General features: G+C 30.8%; 2 protein-coding genes across 3 annotated transcripts; one reads left to right on the top strand and one right to left on the bottom strand.

Annotated features, from left to right (window-relative positions):
* Positions 1-3,253: 3,253 nt before the first annotated feature.
* LOC126775807 (CLIP domain-containing serine protease HP8-like) lies at positions 3,254-13,466 on the top strand. The gene is made up of 7 exons (XM_050497908.1): positions 3,254-3,510; positions 10,041-10,183; positions 10,973-11,159; positions 11,562-11,667; positions 11,969-12,156; positions 12,321-12,422; positions 12,949-13,466. Exons 1-7 carry the CDS (start codon positions 3,444-3,446, stop codon positions 13,257-13,259), a joined length of 1,104 nt encoding a protein of 367 aa, XP_050353865.1. The 5' UTR covers positions 3,254-3,443; the 3' UTR covers positions 13,260-13,466.
* A 622-nt stretch (positions 13,467-14,088) lies between these two features.
* Positions 14,089-17,901, bottom strand: LOC126775818 (uncharacterized protein C14orf119). Of its 2 annotated transcripts, none has more exons than XM_050497925.1 (3): positions 17,656-17,901; positions 16,746-16,969; positions 14,089-15,465 (listed from the first exon to the last, which is right to left on the bottom strand). In XM_050497925.1, the coding sequence occupies exons 2-3, from the start codon at positions 16,938-16,940 to the stop codon at positions 15,181-15,183; spliced, it is 480 nt and encodes a 159-aa protein (XP_050353882.1). In that variant the 5' UTR covers positions 16,941-16,969; positions 17,656-17,901; the 3' UTR covers positions 14,089-15,180. The 2 variants fall into 2 exon arrangements, with proteins under 2 accessions (XP_050353882.1, XP_050353881.1); XM_050497924.1 differs by lacking the exon at positions 17,656-17,901 and adding an exon at positions 17,327-17,458.
* Positions 17,902-23,154: the final 5,253 nt, after the last annotated feature.

The raw sequence follows: 23,154 nt of genomic DNA, 5'->3' as shown, positions 1-23,154 counted from the left end.
AGTAATGACAATTTTTAATTTTTTATTCAGTCATGAAGATATATATTTAAAATAAAATTATCAAAATTAATAACATAGAGCTTTACTTATGAACGTTGCTTAGCGGCTATTTAGTTAAACACTGATTTCACTCTGCCTTTCATTATTGATTTGACATTCGAAGAAAAAGAGATAGCATTATTTTTATTTTTTTATAGAAAATAAGGTGGACGAGCATATGGGCCACCTGATGGTAAGTGGTCACCAAACGCCCTTAGACATTGGCATTGTAATAAATGTCAACCATCGCTTACATAGCCAATGCGCCACCAACCTTGGGAACTAAAATTTTATGTCCCTTGTGCCTGTAATTGCACTGGCTCACTCATCCTTCAAACCGGAACACAACAATATCAAGTATTGCTGTTTTGTGGTAGAATATCTGATGAGTGTGTGGTACCTACCCAGACGAGCTTGCACAAAGCCCTACCACCCCCGCCCGCTAAAGAACTTTTATAAGTAAAGCCGATCTTAATTATAAATTTGGACCAATACTATTCAATATCTATATTAATATTATAAATGCGAAGGTAGCTTGTTAGGAATATGTTAAAACTATAAAAAAGTATTAAAAATTGTCTATGATCTCATCTCGATATCTTTCATAAGATTGTCAGTCCGCAAGGCTACGTGCGAGTAAGGTTTTTTTAGTTAACTGGAGACCTGCCCATCCGTTAACACGCAGGCGAAACTTATTTATTTATTTTATTTATTTTGATTATATTTGGGAAACATACAGTATACACCACATACATTATACAACAAATTAACTCGTTCACACGCCAATCAAGTTTCCACTTAAAACTAATTCATGTGTGACAGTAAACAAGCAATTTTGTAAATTATAAATTATAATTATGAAGATTTAAACAGTTAAAAACATCGACTAAGTTGACAAATGCACACAAACTCTTTTTTTAAATGTATTGAGCGTACCAGAAAACATGTCCAAGTCAATAAACTTCCTATTGTAGCTCTTACAAGAGCGATATATAAATTCATTTTATGCATAATTGGTTCGAGTGGAGGGTATGTGGAATAAAGCACTATTGCGTGTGTTCACTTTTTTACATCTAAAGTGAATTTTGCTTAAAAGATATGAACTATCATTCAAGTTATGAATTATTTTAAATAAAAAACTTTGATCTCGCATTGTACGACGATCCAGTAAGGAAATCATTTTAGGTGGATTACGATTCAGAGTAAAACTTTTAGAATTAAGATATTTAACAAATTTATGTTGGATTTTTTCAATTGTATCAATATAAATTTTATATTGTGGTTTCAGACTACAGAACCATATTCCAACAATGAACGGACAAAGCAATTATATGAAAGGACAAAGGTTGTGTCATTTTTAAAATCTTTACTAACCCTGAGTATAAAGCCAAGTATTCGAAATGCCTTGGCAACTATATAATCTATATGAAATTTAAATGTTAATTTGCTGTCTAGGTATATATCACCAAGTCTCTCACCTCAGTTACTCGGGTAATATTGTCATTCTACAGTTTATAATTAAAAGTTATTGGATTTGACTTACGTGTAAAAGAAATAATGCAACATTTCTTAATATTTAAGTTCAGTGAGTTTTCGTTACAATAGTTACACAACTTATATAGATCATTTTGCAAAAGGCTGCAATCCGAAGGATTAGCAATAACTTTAAAGATTTTCAAATCATCGGCATACAACAGTATAGATGTATGATCAAAAATTTTATGAATATCATTTACAAAAATATTAAATAATAACGGACCGAGGTGAGAGCCCTGAGGTACACCAGAAGAAACTAGAACAAAAGAAGAACAGAAGCCTTTGATCGTCACCGCTTGACTTCTATTGCGAAGGTATGAGGACAACCAACGAAGCAGGTCGCCATGTATACCAACTTGCTCTAGTTTATGCAATAAGATTGTATGAGATATTTTGTCAAAAGCCTTAGAGTAGTCAGTATACAAAACGTCAACCTGATAGCCCCTATCCATAGCCATGGCAACTCACATTTGTCTCAGTAGATCTTCTATTCACAAAACCATGTTGTTCACTAATCAATGTACCCCTCACGAAGGGAAAGATGCTGTCATAGATAATTTTCTCAAACAATTTTGCAATTGTGCACAATTTGGATATTGGCCTATAGTTCTGAACGTTATGTTTATCTCCAGATTTATAGATGGGAATAACGAATGATCTCTTCCATATTTCCGAAATTTCACCGCTACGTAGTGATTTTTTAAACAGAATAAAAATTGGATAAGCAAGTGATCTGTAACAAAGTTTTAGAAATATAGGTGGGATTTCATCAGGGCCATATCCTTTATTAAGATCCAACCTTTGCAGATACTTTTCAACAGTGGCTACAGACAGTTCTATATGTCCAATATCCAAATTACTATTGCTACCAGAAGAACATTTAAGAAACCGCGGGCAGACAAATATAGACAAATGTTTTTGTTATATATAACAAAAACATTCAAAAAACACTTGACACTTTACTAGAGAAATGATGTATCACTGAACATATGATAGTTTTATGTCATATTACTAGATGTTTTTAGTTCTATTTTAGAATCATCTTCCGTGATTTAATGGTATCCCTTGGGATTTTACGCCTTCCCTAATATCTTAATTATTCAGCGCCGTATCTGTATATTCGATACATCTATCAGTATTGTTAATTTGTAGGTAATTTATTACGGTATTGTATATCATAAATAATTATTAATACAAATACTATATTTATTTTAAGCATTTTTTTAAATTACCTTTTAATTGAGTACTATTAATAGTATATGAGGATTAACAAGATAGTTAAACAACAATATAAGCAAAATAGAGGTGAAATATGCTGTAAGCATATACACAGACAGGCTTATCTTTAAGCCTGTTCTTTACTTGTAAGATCCCTTCCTTTCATATTATTGTAATATGAATTTATATCACAATTTAAAATATCACGATAATATAATCTAACCCGCGCAAAAACGGGACAGTGAGCTAGTATTTAATTATAAACGAGTAACGAATAAACGAAGATTCCTATTTTATTAGCCAATTATATATTAACCTATAATTGTATTGCAGAACTTAATTACAAATTAACATGAGAACCATTATAGATATTACGTACAGGAGGAAAAGAAACAAATGTATTACTAGCTCTTATATTACAAGCAGCGACGCGGAAAGTACAAGAAAAACTTGTGTCGTATCAGATGAGCTTAATGTCGTGTCGATAAACCACGCTCCGACGGTTCGTCTGCAAACAGAAGCCTCTTGTTATTGGTGTTAGTGTTTATAATATTGATAACCTTTTGTGTCAAATAAGAATCAATCATTCGCACGGTCCGTCTCGCGACTTACAGTTCACTCGTGTATTTATACTCGTTATAATTACACAAATGGAAGTAATGTGCAAAGAGATTCTTTTCATATGTTTTTTCGCCGTGTCAGGTGTCCTTGCTAAAGGTAAATACCAATATTATACTATTTAAATGTCAAAAATGTTATTTTAAAACAAAATAATATTATTATGTGTAGTGTAATCGGTAGATATAAAAATATAATGTCATTATAATTATGGATGAGTTTATTATTGTGACGTAGTCATTTATTTATTGAAGAGTCCAAGTATTTGTAATGTTTTGAACGAATGAAACGAAGCAAAATGTGTTTATATATTGTATGTATTTCATATATAGATAATTAGATACCTTTTATCTAAGCAGTTTTTTTAAATTTGATATAGGTGTTATTTACTTTTATTTTTGACTATGTCGGACTGGATTAGGAAACACCATACTCTAGATTTTGAATTTTCTTTTCCTTCTATGTAATATACTATGTATATATTTAGTGCATAGGCACTATATATATTATATGAAATAATGTAATAATTAGATTTTAGATTAGAATTCTCTCTGTGACTTTGTCCGCGTGTGAGGAGGACGAAGAAACGGCTTTGTGCAGGCGCGTCTGGGTGGGTACCACCCACTCATCATATATTCCGCTAAGCAGCAATACTTAGTATTGTTGCATTTTGTTGCGTACTTAGGTAAGGAATGGTTATTATTTCTTACCTCGTCAATATCTATGAGCAGTGTTGATCACTTACCATCAGGTTGCCCATTTGCTTGCTCTGCCTATAACATAAAAAAGGTGTTAGGTAGGCTATGTCATATTTTGTACCCTCTGACAACGTGTAAACAAAGTTTCGTGATAATCGATGAAGCAGTTAAGACGAGAAAGCATAAAACAGAAGCCTCGCATTTATACAATTAGTTTTGCATTTTCCTCAACTTGAAATTAATAACATTTGATAAAATTGTTACTTAAACGCTACTTAAGGAAAACTGGCTTATTGAGTCTGATTATGATAGCAAACTGTCTGAACAAAAAATATTGCTATCTCATTCTCGCGTATGATATTAGTCAGTAGATCAAATATTTTAGTCTTGTCAAAGTGTTTGAAACAAAGAATTTTTAGACATCAGAATGAGAAACATTGTCTATTATAATAGACAATAATAATTATTTATTATATTATTCAGTTAGCTTATTCATATCATTTACGCCTCCATCCTCTCTCAAGGATAAATGGCAGTTAGTTTCCATTTAAAACATAGCCTTAGATATTAGTGTGAATTTATGTCTGTTCATGAAATCAAATGCCTATCAAAATTTGCACTTTTTGAGTCAAAATGTAAAAAAATTGACAAACTCGGAAGTAGGGTACATTTTTAAGTGCCATAAATTAATCAAATGAATCACTTCATCAAATCAATGAACATGAAGAGAAGCGTGGTGGAATAAGCTCCAAACGTTATCATCAAAGGGAGTGGAGGCATTAGTCAATTTCATACATTTTTATTATACTTTTAATTGAAAAATAAATTTGTTCTTCTAGTTTACCCGCATTAATACTCGAGATGCCTTAATATTTTAAATTAATGAACGGATTCCCCCTGATACTTGCCACGGCTAATTTTACTAACTATCCCAATGGTGATATTGACCATAATTGACGAAAAATGTGGGCGAAAGCACAGATGAACTCATTTATTCGTGTATTAAACATAGGATCGAGTAAAGGTGCAAGGCCTGGCTAATACTGAGAATTTATTTCGATTCGATTCAATTCCAAGATTCGACAGTGTAAAATCTTCCCATAAGCATAAAGATTACCCCGATTGAAAAAACATTCAAAAAAACTGAAGTAGTTTGTTAAATTTTACTTCGAATAGGTATATTTTGTCTGTAGTTCAATTAACAAATTACTAGATCGTTGAAGGTTTTATGACTAAGACGCTAATTAGTTATGTCATTTTCATTCGGTTTAGATATGTGGTCGCTGCGAGTTACACGAGTGTGTAATAATGATCGCACATTAATGGGAATAAATCAATGAAAAAGGTAAAACATATAAATCTCCTTAGCGGAAGTTGTCAGAGATTTGGGGAATTTATAAACGTATATTTTTCTGATGAATAAGCAAAGAAAATTTGCAATATTTCATTGTTCGGTGGATATCTCTAACAGAAAAAAAATCTGATTACGAAAAAGCGCAAATATTTATTATAAACTAATTTTCGCTATTTTATACCAAGCTCGATTTCAATTATCAAAACATAATAAAGAGATTAATAGTAACTCGTTACCAGATCAACATATATATACATAGCTTAAATTATAACACTAATTTTTGCTTCACTGTAATCCGATAAGACATTGAAAAGTACACTGTTTATTATGTACTACACCTATACTATACATAAAAACTAATTAACTAGTATTAACTTGGCACCTATATAATATTTTCGAAATATTTTTAAAACCTTATATACAACACTGACAAATGTCCGTCATGGATTGGATCCATGACGGACATTTGTCATACCTCTTTAAATTGGCTTCTTACTACTCGTAGACAATTGTACTATCCGTAAACATAACGAATTGTTTATTATACATACAAAATTTGCATATAGATATATTAACATAAATCATGTCGATATACCCCTTTACTGTCTCTTGCAAGTATTTAAAGTATGTCAATTCTCATAATAAAAAAACATCCTAAACGTTATTAGTGGTTAGTGATTACGAATTGGGAGAGACCTATGACCAGCAGTGGACGCGAAAAGGGTGATGATGAATGGTTAAGAATTTGCTAAACGTACATAAAAACTGCTCCTAGGTTTATTTGGATTACCACCAAACATTAATTATAATTATTGTAATACTTCGTATTGTCCTTTTAGATTAGAGTGAGTATACCAATAATTTATTTCAAATGTCATAAATAACACATGACATAAATTTAGATGCAATGGTCGGCAGCACATTGGCAATGTATATAATAGTTATTTCCGTTTACAATACCATGTTAAAGTAACCTGTGCTGTAAACAAAGTAGGTCACGAACACGAACACTTAAATGTTATTATTGTTCAACCAGGCTATTACGATTCATTATAATCCAAGTATTATTTTTACCGGCTTATACAAGATTTTACTGTCTCTTCAGTCCCCACCCCCCGCAGATCTTGAGGTCCTGGTTTTAAGCCTCGAGTCTGGCCAAAAAAGTTATTGAGCTTTCATCTTGTTTACACTTCCGTGCATTGTACAGTTTGTGTACAACAGAATCTGCACTTATATACATTACGAATCCTAATGATTTTTATTCTTACGACCAATTATGTTGCGGTAGGGCAAGCATTCCGTTGTTAATTGCTTGGTATAACGATGATTCTTAGTACTCATGTATATGTATGCTATTTTTAAAATTGAACAATATTTGTCTTCGTACGGGCTTTATGAGAATGCTTGTGTGCTTTTGCTGGATAAAGTAAAGTAAATTATCTTTCCAATTGCTGGGCTTATGCGTTTGAATTGGTGGCTTAGAGCTTAATCCACCAGGCTGCTCCAATGCGGTTTGGTTACATGTGCTGGTTTCCTAAACCCGCAACATTTTTAATTTACATTATTTAATATTATTCTGAAAATCCCCATACTTAGTTGTGCTTCAAAGATTTGTTTGGTTAAGTTATAGGATAATTTATGTCACTTATATGTTTCAGTGTATATTCCAATGTGGTATTTACATGACTAACAGTATTCCCATCGGGTATTTTTAATGTCGTTTAAGTAAACTATTGGTTATGTAAAATAAATACAAAATGTTTAATATTGACATTGTTAGATGTTACCTACTTTACCTACATGTATGTTTTAATGTTTCAAGCATCTATAAATAAAGCAACTATTAACAATCTTATGTAATGTGTTAGTAATGCTAATGCTTTAATAAAAATCTATATACGATTAAAAATCATATTAGATTAATATTAATCTAATTTTAGTTTTTTTTTATTATTCTGTTGTATTATATTAACTTGGAATCAGAAATTGACATTACATAATATAACATTTTAAATAATAATTTTTCCATGTTATCTCCAGTTGCAATTTCCTGTCGATACGTGCGAAATATATTATAACACATAACATATTTTGAATGTATTATACATAAATTTATTGCTTTGATGAATATATTATTTGTATGTAGCTACATTCGTTATATCATATCATAAAGTATTTTATAATACAAACAACAACAAACTTACTTATATATATGTACAATATAACCGCTAGCCGAATAAATATTTACAGCAAGCAAAGCGAAAATTAAACTTTTATCTGTTTCATACGACATGACATCATGCAAGCAAAACAAAATAATCTACGCATAAATACTCAAGTATCGCTTTTTGGTTTTTATCGGTGTCAGCTTTGTGCGGATCGGTTTGGGCGAGTTAGGAACATTCACTCGGCAAATTTTCATATCCCTAACAGCAATACTTTGTATTGCTCTTTCGATTTAAAGGGTGAATGGGCCAGAAAAATTACAGAAAAATGATATAATAAGTTGGTTTTTACCTACTTTTAGCATTGCACAAAGTGTGTGCACAAAGATTGTTACCATGTTGTTCGTTTGCCTTCGAATAGTAAGTTTAAAAAAATACAATTATTATTATGAAAATATATTTTTGTATGCTACACATATAAAAATATTAACTTTCTTACAAGTCTATAATATGTTTACTGTCAAATAACTAGTTTAATCGAGGCTACAATATACAAATTAGGAGGAAAATGTCACAATTGGTAATAACATTTTCGGTTTAACAAATATGTAAAGACCTTTAATATTAATTTACAAGAATATAATATTATACTTATATGTTATAAGTCGAGATGACCTAGTGGTTAGAACGCATGAATCTTAACCGATGATCGTGGGTTCAAGCCCGGGCAAGCACCATTGAATTTTCATGTGCTTAATTTGTGTTTATAATTCATCTCGTGTTTGACGGTGAAGGAAAACATCATGAGTAAACCTGCATGTGTCTAATTTCATTGAAATTATGCCACATGTGTAATCTACCGACACGCATTGGAGCAGCGTGGTGGAATAAGCTCCTAATCTTCTCAAAAAGGGAGAAGAGGCCTTAGCCCAGCAATGGGACATTAACAGGCTGTTACTGTTGCTGTACTGTATGTTATATGGCCCGATATTGCATGGTTAATATTTTTTTAAATGTATAGATAGGTACACATATTAAATTAAAAATTAAATTATTGATTAACTAGTATGTACATCTATCATCATCTACATTGCTCACCACCAAATTAGGGAACTACTTTATTTTTTAAATATCTCCTATGCTACAGATCTTAGGAGTTACTTTGAGGGGTATCTAGGGTTCTATTCCGAACTGGTTTATTTATTTTATTTATATATATTTATTATAGTTTTCATTCGCAGCTAGCCATATTTTATAAGATTCAAAAAGAAAAGTTTCTCTGAGACTACAATGTTACTTCCCGTAGTCTAATATTGGACAAAAAACGTATGACATAATAATGATCATTATACAAACATGTTATAAGATCATTTAACAACACTCAATTGCAAATGTTCTCAACAGTGATTACGTACCGTTTTGACGAGACCAACATCTTGACGAGTTTCAATTATCAAAACATACCGGTTCTTGACAGCTACAGCACTGTGGAACTCATTTTTATAATCCCGCTGCAATGACTGTCCAAGACCAGGACTGTATGATGAAGGCGATTCAACTGTGCATAGGGGTGAGAAAGGGGAATGTTATATCCCCTGCCGCGTTGGTCTACTGGCTAGATAAAAGGCTGCTGATCCTGAAGTCCTGGGTTCAAGCCCCTGTTCGATAAAAGATTAATAGTGTAGATTCTCAGTTGCAGCCCATTGTCTGGAAGTTGAAAGTGTATACTCCCATGACTCTGAAAATACGTAACACCGTTCTCTGAACTCTTTACAAGTTTGCCGTCTTGTCTAAAATTAGGCACCGTTTCCAAAATCGGTAACGAAAACTTCATCGTATCCCCAAAACTGTTCACGAACGCGTTAGATGATGACCTGAAGAAGGAGGCGAGACTTTAAAGGTCGCAGAAGGCAAAAAACTAGCAGTGCAGCATTAGATTAAGATTGACCGATAATCATGATGATGAATGACGTATTTATTGCTTTAAAATATGTATTCTGTAATATGCGTGTATTATACATTATGTATTGTAACCCTTTAACTATATATTGTTAGAAAACAGTATGGAAATAGGTTTTTTTTAATAAGAGATAAATCAAAATAACTATACAATAATAAGGTAAATGTAGATCGATACGTACAATTTACACACACAAATAGAACAAAGGAACCAAAACTGAGCAACTAAAATAGTATTTATGAGATATCCGCCACAACCAAGTCCAAGCAGAAGTGTCTGAAGCCAGCCTGGCCGGCTGATGAGCTCGGCAAGGTCAGTCCCAACCACGATGATCATCACGTGATCAAGTCGAGCCGCTAGGCCACGCCCTGTTGGAAGACATTCCTAACAATATGTATATTTCTAATCCAGCTGTAATCAATTGCAATAAGTACATTTTTTTATCTTTTCAGATATTTGCAAAAACGATGCTAGCTGCATACCCCTGGAAGAATGCACCAATCTGTATTACAGGTTACAGCATGAACATGATGAATTAATAATAAATCTTTTAAAAAAATTACATTGCGGTTTTGACGCCGCCAAAAAACCTCAGGTAGCTATGATTGATTAACTAGTATGTGCTTTATTACATATGGTTACTATAGGTAGATGGATATGCAGAGGGGCCACCTTATGGGCAGCACCGCAAATAAATATTGGCGATTTAAGAAATATTAAATCTTATATCGCCAATACGCCACCAACGTTGGGAACTAATATGTTATGTCTTTTATGTAGCACACACAAAAGACATAAACAAGCTTCGGCGCAAAAGGCAAGCTTCCACCAACTACGCCAACCGGCTCAATTATTAATTAGTTAACCTCAGTTTTGCGCTTAATTTATATTGCCTGCTTATCTCAGTGAAGTGAATCTTTTAGTGATTACTATATATCAGAAATAGAATTACTGAGAGATATATTGAGAAAGTATTGTAAGGTTCTACTGATTTTTCATAATTATTTTGAGATTATTAGAATATAATGGTAATATTTTTAACTAAATTAACACTGGTTGGAAATTATTGAGCGAAAAAAACTACGCGATATTTAAAAAAGAAGCAAAACACGGAAAGAAGGAAAGAGATACGTGTGGAAGAAAATAAAATGTTAAAAGTAAATGTGAAGGATTGTTTTACTGGGGTATTCTTACAGTATTGTTAGGATTATGTCAAAACTATAAAAAGTATTGAAAATTGTCTATGATCTCATCTAGATATCTTTCATAAGATCAATTAATACGTTTAATAATATGTAGTTAAATTAATCATCAATTTAATAAATATATAATTAATAATAGTAATATAAGTATATCGTATCTTAAAAACATATTAATGTTGTAGGTATGCTGTCCCCCACATTTTAGAAATACAAACTTAGTGACCAGACTCCCTGAAGTCAATTTTAATCCTACAGACTTATTACCCGATTTGAAGACATGTGGTATTCAAAATAATGATCGGATTGTTGGAGGGACAGAAACGGAACTTGACGAGCATCCATGGATGGCTTTGGTGCGATATGACAAACGTAAGTTGTTATTTAAGACGATATTTCATATATTTAGATTAATTTTATATCTACCAAGACCAACAATCTGCCTGACCTGCATAATATTTGCTTTAAAAATTGTAAACATTTCCCATGTAGGTTACTTTTTTTTGTCTTTTTGAGGTAACAAATACCTATAAACCTATAATCTCAGCACAAATTTTGTAAGATTAAATATAGATAATCATAATACTTTTTCCTCATCTGACAAATTTTAACGTCTAAAATCGTGTTTACATTAATTTCTTTCCGTGTAAGTAGGTACTCAGATAATTATTTAATAATATAATAACAAAATATTCATTGATAATATATGTAACATTTTCCTGCTATTTTAATGATGTTTACGTTATTTTATACGTCTAAAAATATGTATTACAGCTAAAGGAAGCGGTTTCTACTGTGGTGGCGTATTGATATCTTCGAAATATGTTTTGACGGCCGCGCACTGTATTAAGGGGGCTGATCTTCCGAAAAACTGGAAACTGTAAGTCTACAAATGACTGTTACAAAACCAGGAACCATACTAAAAATATCAATAAATATTAATAGGAAAATGTCAAATCATTAAATAGATACTTACGTCAATTGTCTATGGTTTATTATTAATATCTTTGATAAGTATAAATCGTAGTAATATCCATAACATTAACATATCTTTCCGTAAAGAAAATTTTTATTATGTTATACATATATTTTTACATTTCATTAAATTGTATATGACTTATTTTTCTTATTTCATTTTATTCACTTTCATTCACTAATCATCTATTTGAATATTATTTTAGGTCTCAAGTCCGACTCGGCGAATGGAACGTGACGAGCAAGAAAGACTGTTATTTAGACGACTGCAGCCCACCAGTTCTTGATATACCTGTAGAAGAGATTATTGCTCACGAAGGCTACATCGCCGATGATAATCACCAGCAAAACGATATCGCTCTGCTCAGACTATCCACAAAAGTCGAGTTCAATGGTAGGTTTTCTTCTATTCATTACAATATTACATTAAAAAGTTTCGGCTTTATCACCCCGTTCAGAATTGAATTTGGAAATAAGATTTTATTTAAGTATTTATAAGTAATATAGGAAATATAAATTGTACAATAATCTTTTAATCGGTATATAATTTATTTTCAGATTTCGTTAAGCCCATATGCCTTCCCATTACTCCAGAATTGCGTAATAATTTATTTGATGGTTACCACATGGAGGTGGCCGGATGGGGTAAAACGGAAACAAGTAAGTAATATTAAATGTTAAGTAGGTATTACAAATTTACATATGGTTCGACGTACACATTGATTACATCATCTACATTAGGATAACATCGCTTTCATAAAGTTATTAGCATTCATATGCATTACAGTGCATTGTGTAATTAAATATTGCAGCAGTTCAGGAAATACCCTTTAGCCCATCCTATCTCAACAGCGGGTTGAGATAGGATGGCTCAAATCTATTATCTCCGTCTTCGCCGACGGAAACGATGTCCCTTGCTTGTAGTGTCTCTGGGCACGTGCTCCGCAAAGCGCGTTCATCATTTTGGGGATGTGTTTACAGGAGACACCCTCAGTTAAGTAAACGTCCCTCACTGAGCTTTAACGTGAGCCCTTTGAGTTTCGATACTCGACTTATAATGATGACGCTGTGAATGCCAGTAGGATAAACAGCAAAAAAATAATTAGAAAAATCTACTTCAATAAACAATCCACACGGCTTAAAATAATTTCTGATAATTATAGATTTTTATCGTATGATTTTTCAGGGTCGGCTTCGAACATTAAGTTGAAAGTCCGCGTGCCAGTAATAAATCGTACGGACTGTCAGAATATCTACAATAGAGCCGGGCGTTTGATCACGGAAAATCAACTTTGCGCTGGTGGCCTACAAGGTCAAGATTCTTGTCGAGGAGACTCCGGTGGTCCACTTATGGGTCAATTGTCTACACTTGAGAATTGGATGGCGGTAGGCGTGGTATCTTACGGTCCATCACCTTGTGGTACCCAGGGCTGGCCCGGTGTGTACACGCGTGTTTCCGCTTTCGTCGACTGGATACTTGCCAATATCCGACCGTAAATAATTATGTAATTAATAATTTGTACCTATTTGATTTGAAATTTTTCGTTGACTGGCATTCTTTTAAAAAAAGGTAGGTCTTAAATATTAAAAATATTGAGAAAACCGAACCCACGTTCCTTCTTTTAAAATAATTTAATGAAATTTATGTGTATAAAAATAAAAAATACATATTGTAATAATAATAAAAAAAATACATAACCTGTATTGATTTTATTACCGTCAGTCATTTTCGACTGATAAAATAATTATTTTATACTCAATATATAATGTGATATTTATTTAGAATTGTTAAATGGCTGTTATATATTGTGGAAAGATTCATATATTTTTATTGAAAAATATGAAAATACTCACCGCCGTGTGCCATGACATGTATAAATAAATTTTATAAAAGAAATATTAATTTTAATAAAACTACCATTTGCTTTTGCTATTCAAATTTATGTTATAATTTTATGACAATTTCATTTTATATAACTATCTATACACAATACTATACTACAATAGTATAATATATTAATATGTTAGAGTTATACATGAATCCATTACCTGTTTATATTCCTTTTTCTGTTACATGGCAAATTTTGCTCAACAGTTATTTTTAAATTTGTCTGATTATAAACCTCCTGATGCGATACTTTGATTGTTTTTTCCTATCAGATATAATATTTCACGTTTGTGTTTTTACGGAGTAAAACCTTACCACTGGCGTTGAATGAATTTTGTCACCTATATCTTGAAAGAAATTCTTTCATTCAATCAATACTCATTCTTTTACTATTATTAGAAATGTTAAACAAATTATAAAAATAAAATGAAACACTGATTAATATTCACGACATATATTTAATTATAAAATGAATACGTACGATTTTATGAATATCAAATGCCTTTCTCTTCACATCTCTAAGCACCAGCACCTTTCTATCACTCGGCCCGTCTCATAATTTTCTCTTTCACTTAAATATCTATTTTATAATAATAAAAAATCACTATGCATATAAAGGAATACAAAATCTTGGCACTAAATTGTATTGTTTGTACTTATTTCTTTTAGGTCTTTGGAACTGAAGTTTCTTTACCGGTTGTTCATTTCTCAACAGATATAAATAAAATGTTCATCTTGTAAATAATTGAAATAAAATAGGAGACAAGTTACATGACAATAAAAATTACAGCTCCAGCCTTTTTCATACAAATGCAAAACTGTTCAATATCAAAGTCATTTGTCTTTGGAATTGGAATACATCCCATCCCTAATTCAGTTTTTATTTATCAATAAGCCAAACTCACGATTGCACAACATTCACCCCATAACATAAAAGATAAGAAGTATAAGGTAACAGTTTGTGCTTTTTAAATTATATTTCTGCATTAAAAAGATTAAATGTAGCAGATCTTGATACACATAACAACATGAAAACTTCAATTGATATGCAACAATTTGCAAAAAAGTAAATTACAACCTTTGTTTATTTATACATCACAAAGAGTATTTTATACTTTAATCAAAATATATTGATTATGAGTAAAATTTAATACATAAAAAATTATTAATAAGTTTATATTTATCTAAATAGTGATATATTATAATAGAAGAAAGATATGATTTATATGAGATTCTTCTAAAACTCTAGGAAATTGCTTAAATAGGTAATGGAATGTATTTAATCTAAATAGGGAATGTTATAGACATATAAATTCTTAAATCTAGTAGTTTAAACTAATAAAATTTCATTCTTATTTCAACAACAAATAAGATCTAAAATTCAGGTACAAAGGTACCAAAAATATATTTAATTACAAAACATGCATCACTGTAAAATGGCATTTCTCTATAGTTATATGAAAAATATTCTTACTATAAAAAATAAATAAAATAATACTATGAAAGTATCAAAATCAATTCTTATGCATTTTAAGAGGCAGCAGCGATTTCTACATTGTTATTCTCCTGTGAAGCTGTTAATGTTTCACTATTTTCATTATTAACTGGTTCAATTATATCCTCTTCAGCTTGAGCACTTTCTACTCCAAAATGCAATTTATGTTCCTCATCAAGATCACCATTTAATTTGAAACCATTCACAAGTACATCTTGCAATTTAATACCAAATTCAGAATCAATTTCTGATACAGCTTTAACAAGTCTATCCCGTTCTTCTTCTGCCCATGTAGGAAACCATTCATTAAATAATTTTATCTGAAAATATATAATTAAATAATATTATTACTTAACAACCACAGAGAATAGTTAATTATTAGTAACCATTCTAGTTACATCTTACACATTTAAGAAATTTACTGTACACGTTTATAACTAAGAAAAACTAGTCTTGGCTATCTATATTTATATAATAAGAATTCAACTTTATATTAAAAGTGGTGGTAGGGCTTTGTCTCAGATATTATACTGCAAAACAGCAATACTTGATATTGTTGTGTTCCGGTTTGAAGGGTGAGTGGGTCAGTGTAATTACAGGCACAAGGGACATAAAATCTTAGTTCCCAAGGTTGGTGGCGCATTGGCTATAAGGGATGGTTGACATTTCTTAAAATGCCAATGTCTAAGAGCGTTTGGTGACCACTTACCATCAGGTGGCCCATATGCTCGTCCACCTTCCTATTCTATAAAAAAAATAAGTTTTTTATGAATAAAAAAATATTATTTTTATAGAACTGTGGAAAAACTGATATGAAGAATTTTATAATTATCATAAGACATCTGTTCATAAAAAACACCTTTATGAGTCATCCTCACATCAAAATTCAGATAACGAGATTATCATTCTGTTCATTAAATCAACGGTAGGGTGGCAGACCGCATTATTAGCACTTTACGACATTTTAGATTCATTCAAAATAGTTTGTTAACATAAAAATTCAACTATATCTACTAAATTATTGTTCTTAATAAGATTTCTTATTTATTATACATTGTATTTATAAAGTTTTTTCATATGTACATTAAAAATATACCTACTTGTTTTTTATCTATACACCCTCCTAAATATTTGCATCAAAATACATAATATTAACCAACAAAAGTAGAAAAGGTAGAAAAATAAATTCTTAATAAAGAGAAATTTTATTGAAAAACTTTTCCTATAAAACATAATATGAATTTCCTAATAAATCTTTTAATTAACAGTCATAGATTTACTTCAACAAATTAAACCTAAATAACAATATTAATATACTACAAACTATTATGTACAATATTAATTCTTTAGTGACTCGGAGCAGTGCTAATATATTTGTCTGTCATTGTATGTATGACGCAATTTCTGGACAAATATTATATTATTTTATAAGCACTAAAGGCTAAAGCAGCCAACATTATTATAAACATTATTCTTTGAAACATAATGTTTTTATAGACAGATCTACACAGGAAAACAATACCAACCGAATTCATCTATATTTATTTTAATCTAACTGAATTTATTTGTTAAGATTAAACTGATTTCATAGTAAACTTACACGACATTGAAACAAGCTCACAGGCTTATCATCGCAGGAAAGAGCAGCTAATGTGCTAGCTAACTGGTCCGGCTTCCCACCATGTGCAGCTGCTAAGACAGGTAGAAAGTCTTCCCGCTGCAGCTCACTGAACTCCCCAAACCATTGTAGAATGTACCGGAGTTGAGCTTCAGATGTTAAACCTGGGTTCGACATACTGCGAGGGAACTGACGATATTCTCTGGCTGAAAGTTATTTAAAAAAAATATTTTATTTATAACCAATTGAGAAAAATATATTGAATTTAAGTTTCAAATTTTCATGAATTTCAAATTTAATGAATATGAAAATAGCAGTATAATAATAAATTTTCTTGTTTTTTTACCTAAGGTATTGTATTAAAGGAAAAATGACATGAAGATATTTACATAATTCATTTATCTATTTAAAAAAATTATGCTATTCTGAACTATGTTTCTTTTCTGTTTGGGTTTGAAGAGTTTAGCAAATTGTTAAATCAATTGATTAGTTCAGAGATTATGTACAGAGTTCCCACAAATAAATAATTAAGAGTTTTTAAATTATTTGAATATTAAACTTACTTTCAGCAGAGATAGATAAACAAACTGCAGTTTCAAGTAAAAAGGCCATTGATTTAATTAATTTAAAAAAATATATATTAAATACGATCACTAAGAACGAACTCTATAGAGAAACTAACTAGTAACTATCTATCAAGTTTATAACAACTTTCCAACATCTAGCATTGGTTCGCGCAAGGTTAAATAATAATTGTAATTTCACCTTTCGACAAGATTATATCATAACTCCAACAACTTTCTATGTTATAAAATTTACATTTTGTTTAGTATATATAGTGATAAATGATAATTTTATGCGAAAATGCAAATATTTATAGCAAAATACTTACACCAATAACTTTTATCAGTGCTGCAATATGGTTTTAAGTATTGTATTCAGATGATTTTTACAGGATAACTTGCTGGATAACAAAAGTTAACTTATTATTTTTATAAGAATAGTTTTTGGTAATGTAAATTTTACGTCTATTGTAATTTGTATTTATCTGTTTTCTTTAAGATAGAAAAAAACTTGAATGAAATTCAAAATGTGAATGAGATTTAAGGCAGTACACTGTTCGGAATTCGGATGCCATTTGAATGAATGTCTGAATGATAAGGATTACAGATTATCAAATATTTTGTTATGTTTGCCATACGCAATAAACATGCGTCTAACTATAAATCTTTTAACCTAGTAGCATTTTCTATTTCAATAATTATAAAAATTCACGCAGAAATTATAAAATTTAAGCGTTATGGTTATCTAAAGATAAGGAATTTGTTAGTAAGAAACAACAGCAATATTTTATTTAACGCAAAAAGCTTATTTAACGCATTATATTTAGAAACAGTGCTTGAAAAACTAAAATATTATATAAACATTAAGTACATAAATGTTAGATAAAAGAACCGTTACAATTAAATTCAAATGAAGAAGTTGAAATGGTCTCTTTTTGCGCCCAAAGAAAATTTGACTTTTATCAAGTTAATAAATACATTTATATTAATAACGCTATTTCTAAATTGACTTCCTACGTACAATTGTTTTTTAGGGTGAATAATTACTTAATCTTCTAGTAGATGCGTCAACTGCATCAAGCAAACTAGATAGGTAACGGCAAGTGATATATAATGAAGTGGTAATCGGGAATCGACTGGGATTGCCCGCCAAATACAATACTTCAGTGGTTGCTCTCGAAAATATCTTAACAATTGACGTAGATTTGCACGTCGTCTTTCATCTGAAATATAATGTTATCATAAGTATTTCATATAATCCTGCCTCTTTCAAATGAATTTAATTTAATTTATTAAAAAATAGGGAAAGCTTATGTTTATTACTGCAAACAGAAAACAAATTCAGTCATGCTGTCATTGTATTTCTAGAATAAGAGTAGGTATTATTAATATTTATTTCGTATACAAACTTCTGCAAATTTTAATATTTAATTTATAAATAATACCATGAAATAAAGATATAGCCTGTTTGAAGATATGCATATAACATCGCGAGTTATAAGAGTCGCCTAGTGGTTAAAAAAAAATTGAATGAAGTTAATTGCCAATTAAAAACGTAACATAATTTTTTAACTTACCTGTACATGTTATCACTCTATTGGCAATATCAGTTTTCAATATATTTATATGTTCAGAAATAATTTCCATTATTATTGATGGAAAAAATAATACAGCATAATAATAAATCAAGTGAGCTATTTCAAACGATAACTTCACATAATCTTTAACAACCTATAACAAAATATGATTTGTAAAATTTGTTAAACTAATCTCATTCCGTAACACAAATGGGTACAACAATCTATGATCTTTTGTATGTATTGTAATGTATTTAAAGTCTCGTTGGTCTATTGTTCTGTAGGTCTCGAGCTACCTATCCAGTTTTCAATCAACAATATTTCAGTAGCAGCCGAGATTAAAATTTGGGAGTGTTGGTAAGTACTCCATGCCCAGGAAAGAAAGTTGGGCCTACGTTCTTCCGATCGTGTAGGACTTCAGAGGCAGATATCGGTCAAGATTACATAAGTTTCAATTTTCACGTGGTTATACGACCACTCTTTGGAAGTGTTTAGTTTCTAGATTTAATTAAATTGATCTTAAAAATTTGAAAATAATTAATAATAATTTATTTGAAAATTGGAGGTATTATTTTATTTAGCATAATATAACGTGAGATAACTTTGACTTTGAATTGGCATCACATAATTGGTCGAAATCTATAATCGAAATCTATGGATTCGTAAAAAAATGTATAATCTATGGATTGGTAAAATAATGAACCGTTATAATAGAATTATAGTAAAGTTGTAATCAGATAATGGAAGTAAAATTAAACTAAAGTATAAGTTAAGTAGAATAGTGTTATGTTGAAATTAGTTTCCACCCGCGGCGCGTGTTGGAGGTGTTTGTTGTTGGTCTACAGTTTAAGATATGAAAAGTAGCTTAAGTCATTTTCATCAAAATCAATGCAGTTTAGCCATGAAAGCGCAACAGACAGATAAAGTTACTTTCGCATTTATAATATTAGTGGGTAGTGTAGATAAAGATAATATGTATATTCATTAAGTATCAATTAATAGATATGCAAAGTTTGTTTAGCATAATATCTCAAAGCTTTTAGCAAATCAACAATGGAATTAATAATTAATAATGAAATATAGAATATACTTATATGTATACACATATAGAAAAACTTAGCTCTCATGGTCGGTGCTTGATGTAAAATGGATTGTAATTCCTAAAATAATACATACGTAAAGGTTAGTGGTTCCATTTTTGGAGTGTTTTACTTACGTTATTTTTTAAATGTTTTGCCAATTTTAGTTGAAGTGCTGACACATAAATAAACCCAGTAGTCAAATGGACGATCATCTGTAAGTAATATAAAAATAAATTTAATGTGTGTTTTCAGTTTATAATTCCTATCTCAAAAAATGTAATCTCTTAGTAATGTAGTATATTATACTAATAATTATTAATATAGTTAAGCACAACGATGATTAATTATAAACTAAACGATCGCAAACAACATTCCCTCAGACAGAGCAAGGCAAGAAAAAAAAGTCATTATAAATAAAGTTGCCCGTCAATAGTTCTTGGTTAAAAGTACAGTTAAATAAAAATGGATAAATTAGGATTAAAAATAACTTGATTAAACTTGAACAAAGAGTTGATTGTCTTATAAGGAACAGAAAAATATCGTAACATACACACAGTCACAGGGAACCACATTTATTTAATAAAGAATAACGATAATTGAACCGATAAATTCGACGAATGCGATATGAATATAGCGCTTGACGTCGAACAGTAATTTTAGTATTATTAATTGTGTTTTCGTTCTCTAAAACGGTAATCTTATAACACATAATTTGGATTTTTATCACTGCTTCCAGGGAGAATAAATAAAAAAAATATAATTAATCTAGAATAATTAACTTGTAATTATACCATGAATTTGATTGGCCAGTCAGTTTTTTTCAACGATTCCAACATTTTAGTGTAATTAATAACATATTGTTTCCAGTTTATCGATGTCGTCGAGTTATTGAGGACGTCTTCGTTAATATTCTTGCAAAATATTTTGACCCGAAAGTAAAACAATGTGAATGTCATCAATATTGGTAATCTACCAATTTCGTTGGCTATGCGTGTAGTGTTCACATAAATAAGAGTTAAAATCGCTTGCTGACAATTTGCGAAGCAATTTAACATAAAAGGCAAACTTAATACAACATGAATAATAATAAACATAAGACAGTAACATGAAAAAATGATATTAAATTTTCGTCTAATGGTTTTCAAAAATATCTTCTTGTCAATCATATCAACGCTATAATATTCAAAAAGATATTCGTCTGCCGTTTGTAAAGAACAAATAAAATAAAACACATACTCCACAAATCTTACGATATTAACAACTCTACTTTCTTTAATATTCGATAATTCGAACATAACAGCCATATATACGCAAAAACTTCCAAAAACTAAAAACAGAATCTTCATTAGATATCTCTTGTAGATACAATCGCATACATTATGGTAGAACCCGAATAAAAGGCGTATGTTCATCAGATAATTAATATTAATAACTGTCCCTTTTGAAGTAGTCATGTTTGTTTCGGAACAACGACGTCCGCTCGAATGGACGAATTATGTTGAAAATAATAATTTTGTTGAGTAGGAGCTCATTTAAATAATATGTCATTCTTCACTTTTACATCAAGTGTGAGAACACCACATTGAGGATTCCGTACATTTTTTTAATGTCATTGATTTTATTCTTCACTCCCTAAAAGTGTAGGTACTCTATTTTGTTAGCTAGGTACCATAACTGACTGATATCCGCCCACTTCCGTAACAGCCTGTGAATGTCCCACTGCTGGGCTAAAGGCCTCCTCTCCTCTTTTTGAGGAGAAGGTTTGGAGCTTATTCCACCACGCTGCTCCAATGCGGGTTGGTAGAATTCACATGTGGCAGAACTTCAGTGAAATTAGACACATGCAGGTTTCCTCACGATGTTTTCCTTCACCGTAAAGCACGAGATGAATTATAATCACAAATTAAGCACATGAAAATTCAGTGGTGCTTGCCCGGGTTTGAACCCACGATCATCGGTTAAGACGCGTTCTTACCACAGGGCCATCTCGGCTTTTCCGCCCACTTGGCTCGATGTAATTTAGGTGCCTACATTTTAATAGTGTTATTTTCATGCATCATCAAAAAAATAAGTCCCTAAGCTATGTTCTATATCAATTCTCACGACGTGTCACCTTTTACAAAAACCCAAACCACGTCATTGCACACGTGCATTTATAATATTAGTAAAATAATGCATGAGGTCGACGAACTTGAAAACTCACAATTTATTCTAAAAAAATTGATTCCTAAAAACATTCATCGATAGAAACAATATATTTTGTATTATCTGATATTAAAAATAATAATTTAATCACAAATAACTTGATGCTGACAACATATGAATACATAATAATATACAATTAGAATATTATGTACCGCTGCATATTTCGTATTAATTACAAGAAACACTTTTTTTTTAAATTTTATTTGATAGTTTAGCTTTATTTAAAATAGGCTGACATATTATCAAATGAGCCGTCTGATTGTAACTTGTAAGTAATCACTGACACCCATAGACATTGACACTGTAAGAAATATTAAACATCTCTTACATCGCCAATGTACCAACCCTTAGAACTAAGATGTTATGTTCCTTGTGCCTTTATCAAAATCGAAATACTTTATTCAACACGGAAGCTTTACTTACTTATTGATAGTCAAATTAGAAACTACCACCGGCTCGGAATAGAAAAGACTTTACTTACACTGGCGGTGGTTTTAGCGGTAGAATATGTGATGAGTGGGTGGTACCTACCCATTCGGGCTTGCACAAGGCCCTACACATATGAGGAATTAATATTAAGCATTCACTTACATTACCTTTTTCAATAACAACGATTACTTTATTCCTTTATTCGTTTTCTATATTTCTTTCGATAGTTTAATTTTATTTGATTGTTTATACTGTTATGTGTTTTCATGTTTTTTTTATTAATGATTTTTTCATTAGGAGTATTTCTTTTTTAATTATAATAATATCATTAGAATCTATCTCTTTAAATCTACGATAAGACTTTACGTTGTGATCAGCTCCTGTATACAATACCTGCATTAATGTTTCGTCAATTTGGCGTCCTGGAAGTGCTAGTAGACTTTACTAGTCTGCGCTTGAGCCCCCCAATAGTATCGTGTATATCCCTCGAGTATTATAATTTTACCGCGACTTCTTACTTTGACGCTACCGATGT

Source organism: Nymphalis io, chromosome 19, assembly GCF_905147045.1.
Source record: "Nymphalis io chromosome 19, ilAglIoxx1.1, whole genome shotgun sequence".
Classification (NCBI taxonomy): domain Eukaryota; kingdom Metazoa; phylum Arthropoda; class Insecta; order Lepidoptera; family Nymphalidae; genus Nymphalis; species Nymphalis io.
Note: the sequence above shows the minus strand (reverse complement) of the source record. Positions and strands in the feature narration are given on the sequence as shown.

What these genes read in the sequence shown, in the direction of transcription:
- LOC126775818 (XM_050497924.1), bottom strand. Translation starts at nt 17,375, where the DNA reads ATGGCCTTTTTACTTGAAACTGCAGTTTGTTTATCTATCTCTGCTGAA. An exon ending in TTTATCTATCTCTGCTGAAA is followed by an intron (nt 16,970 to 17,326) that starts GTAAGTTTAATA and finishes AATAACTTTCAG; the next exon opens with CCAGAGAATATCGTCAGTTC. An exon ending in TGAGCTTGTTTCAATGTCGT is followed by an intron (nt 15,466 to 16,745) that starts GTAAGTTTACTA and finishes ATATATTTTCAG; the next exon opens with ATAAAATTATTTAATGAATG.
- LOC126775807 (XM_050497908.1), top strand. Translation starts at nt 3,444, where the DNA reads ATGGAAGTAATGTGCAAAGAGATTCTTTTCATATGTTTTTTCGCCGTG. An exon ending in CTTCCGAAAAACTGGAAACT is followed by an intron (nt 11,668 to 11,968) that starts GTAAGTCTACAA and finishes ATATTATTTTAG; the next exon opens with GTCTCAAGTCCGACTCGGCG. An exon ending in CACAAAAGTCGAGTTCAATG is followed by an intron (nt 12,157 to 12,320) that starts GTAGGTTTTCTT and finishes ATTTATTTTCAG; the next exon opens with ATTTCGTTAAGCCCATATGC.